This window comes from Pteropus vampyrus, unplaced genomic scaffold (assembly GCF_000151845.1).
Source record: "Pteropus vampyrus isolate Shadow unplaced genomic scaffold, Pvam_2.0 Scaffold367, whole genome shotgun sequence".
Taxonomy (NCBI): Eukaryota; Metazoa; Chordata; class Mammalia; order Chiroptera; family Pteropodidae; genus Pteropus; species Pteropus vampyrus.
The window spans coordinates 447,762-450,955 of NW_011889148.1; the positions used below are offsets into that span (position 1 = coordinate 447,762).

At 62.1% G+C, this 3,194-nt stretch overlaps 1 protein-coding gene across 1 annotated transcript; it reads left to right on the plus strand.

Moving 5' to 3' along the window:
- The first annotated feature begins 693 nt into the window (after positions 1–693).
- GSC (goosecoid homeobox) lies at positions 694–2,643 on the plus strand. Its single transcript, XM_011379599.1, has 3 exons — positions 694–1,191; positions 1,627–1,886; positions 2,216–2,643. The coding sequence occupies exons 1-3, from the start codon at positions 837–839 to the stop codon at positions 2,369–2,371; spliced, it is 771 nt and encodes a 256-aa protein (XP_011377901.1). The 5' UTR covers positions 694–836; the 3' UTR covers positions 2,372–2,643.
- Positions 2,644–3,194: the final 551 nt, after the last annotated feature.

A 3,194-nucleotide genomic window follows, 5' to 3' on the forward strand; every position in this document is an offset into this window, starting at 1 on the left:
TGGTTAACCAATTCCATTAAGGAGAGAATCTCAAGATAAAAGAAAATAGAGGCGAAATTAGGCGGTGAGTGCACTTGGGCCCGAATGAAGAGTGGAATTTTCAATCCCGCTTGAGGTAGGACGCAGCCCCTCACATTTGCTAAAGCAAAACAAATTCGGAAAAGGATAAAAAAAAAAAAAAGTAGCCCCAAAGTAAACTCAGCCACAATGAATTTGAGCTTCGTGCAGAGGAAATCGCACCCAATAATAGGAGCGAATGAGCGAGAAGGGTGGGAGCGGAGAGGTCGGGCGGAGGGGGTTGTTAACTGCGGCCGCACAATGGATTAATGAGATTAACGGGGGCAATTAGGACGCCAGCCCAGCTCCGCCGGCCCGCGGCAGGGTGGCTGAATGGAAAAGATTAGGTTAATTTCATTAATTCGCAATCCACAATCGCTTTTCAGGCCCCGTAACCCCCTCCCCTTGGCACCTCTCCCCCTCCCCCTTTCCAAGAGCCCCACCACCCAAAGGAACAGAAAGGGCCAAATCTGGTTCTGTTTGTCATCTGCATATTACCAGGAACTAAATCCAGGATGACGTCGACTCAGTATAAAACCAACAAGAGGTTCAGCTGGGCTAAACTCCGTCCTACCCGCGCGTTGAGTTGAGCGAACGCTGCGGCGAGGGGAGGGCGGGAGGAGGGAGAGCGGACGCAGGGGGCGGGGAGGGGCGCGGGGCCGCGCGCTCGCCGGCGCTCTCTTTCGGTTTGGTCCCGCTCGGGAGAGTGGACCCCCCCACTCTGAGGCTCTTTCCTCGGCGCGTCCCCGCCGCCCCCGGTCCCGGCGCGGGGCTCGGGGATGCCCGCCAGCATGTTCAGCATCGACAACATCCTGGCCGCCCGGCCGCGCTGCAAGGACTCGGTGCTGCCGGTGGCTCCCAGCGCCACGGCTCCCGTGGTCTTCCCGGCCCTGCACGGGGACTCGCTTTACGGCGCCGGCGGCGGCGCCTCCTCGGACTATGGCGCCTTCTACTCGCGCCCCGTGGCCCCCGGCGGCGCAGGCCTCCCGGCCGCGGTCAGTAGCTCCCGCCTCGGCTACAACAACTACTTCTACGGGCAGCTGCACGTGCAGGCGGCGCCCGTGGGCCCGGCCTGCTGCGGGGCCGTGCCGCCGCTGGGCGCCCAGCAGTGCTCCTGCGTCCCGACGCCCCCAGGTAGGGTCGCGCTGGCGCGGGCCTTCGCCGCTCGCTGCGGTCCTTAGCCCCTGGGGCGTGAGCGAGTGGCGGAGCGTACGTTTTCCACTTTGTACAAACTTTTCTCCTCTTGAAAAATCTGCGTCCCCACCCCTTTTGGGGGGCGATCGGGCGCAGGGGTTTTGCACACTTGCCGCCAACTTTATTGGAGAGTTAGCGGAAACCGTAACTCAGTGCCTGCCTAGGAAGACTGGGCTTTAAAAGGATCCTCTGACGGGCGTTGGGAGTGTGCGGGTGGACCCTCTGGCACGCTCCCCGCTTCCCTGCGCCCTCGATTTCCGCGCGCCTCCCATTCCCAGCACCCCCTTCAGACCGGTTTAAAGTTGGCGTGGTCACAGGCTGCCGTGTGCGCCGTGGCAAGAGAAGCGGCTGACCGCGCGCTCTACTCTGTCGCAGGCTACGAGGGCCCCGGCTCAGTGCTCGTGTCCCCGGTGCCGCACCAGATGCTGCCCTACATGAACGTGGGGACACTGTCGCGCACGGAGCTGCAGCTCCTCAACCAGCTGCACTGCCGGCGGAAGCGGCGGCACCGCACCATCTTCACGGACGAGCAGCTGGAAGCACTCGAGAACCTCTTCCAGGAGACCAAGTACCCAGACGTGGGCACCCGCGAGCAGCTGGCCCGGAAGGTGCACCTCCGCGAGGAGAAAGTGGAGGTAGGCGCGCGCGCCCCGAAGCCCTTCCCGGCGAACAGGGCCCCAGCCGGGTTTGCGCGGTCCTGCCCGGGTGTCCTTGCGCTTTCAAATAAAACTTCCCAGCGGCGGCCCGGAGGCTGCTGGGGGGCGCTTTAGGCCCAGGAAGTTGAAGGGAAATGCGGAAGCGGGAGCGAGTCGCCTCTCTTTTTGTTGGCGTTCGCGCGCGGTCCCCCCGGGTTTGGACTCCGCGCGGCGGTGGCCCCGCAGCCACGCCGCGCCCCGGTGCGCCCGGGCTTTGCGGGAGCGCGCCCGGGATCACGACTGTCGTTGGGTCCTCCCTCGTGAAACAGGTCTGGTTTAAAAACCGCCGGGCCAAATGGAGGCGGCAGAAGCGGTCCTCGTCGGAGGAGTCGGAAAACGCCGAGAAGTGGAACAAGCCGCTGTCGAAGGCGTCGCCGGAGAAGAGGGAAGAGGAAGGTAAAAGCGATTTGGACTCGGACAGCTGACGGCCGCGGGCCGGCCGTGGCACTTGCCTAACTCGAAGGACTTGCACAGACAGACGATGCTACTTTCTTGCACACGCGCTGCCTTGCGGGAGGGGTCGAGAAAGAGGGCCGAAGAGCTGTAAATAGTGTACAGAATCGGGAGGGCGGGCGCCCGGGCTTGGGCCGCGCAGGGGCTCACAGCTCCGCGGTCCGAGGCCTCCGGTGCCTCGCTTCCCACCGTAGTATTTATAGTTAAGTTAACGGTGACAATACAATAAAGTGATGACGATGTAGATGGCCACATTCCGTATTTCGTACTCCTCTGCCACCACCGTCATCTGTGGCCCAGAAAAAAAAAAAAATCTATGTAGTCTGTAGCTTCGGAAGAATAATTGGGCAACTGTGACCTACTCAAAAAAAGAAAAGGAAAGAAAAAGAAACTCTGGGTATGGATCAGTCACAGGACCGGTGTCCTGGTTTAGAAGCACAGTTCTCTAGGTCTCCAGGAACGGGGTGGAGAGTGGCATTGCCGGGGCCTGGTAGGGGCTGGAGGGCGTAGCACTGCCCGTGAGAAGGGCAGCCCCAGGTTCCTGTCACCCCGGGCCCAACCGGGGAGAACCAGGACTCTCCCTCCTTGCCGCGGACAGGAAGCCTAGCGGGAAGGCAGGATCCACACCGGAGCTGGGGAACCTGGGAGCCTCTCCCGAGCTGCTTAGCCGCCCGCCAGGCCCTGCTCTTGCGAAATCCCCAAACCTGTGGCGCAGGGTCCGCCCGTGAAATTAGGCAGCGCACTCGCCCGCATCTCGAGGCTTTCCTGGATCTGTCGTGGTCGTCTCCACTGCCT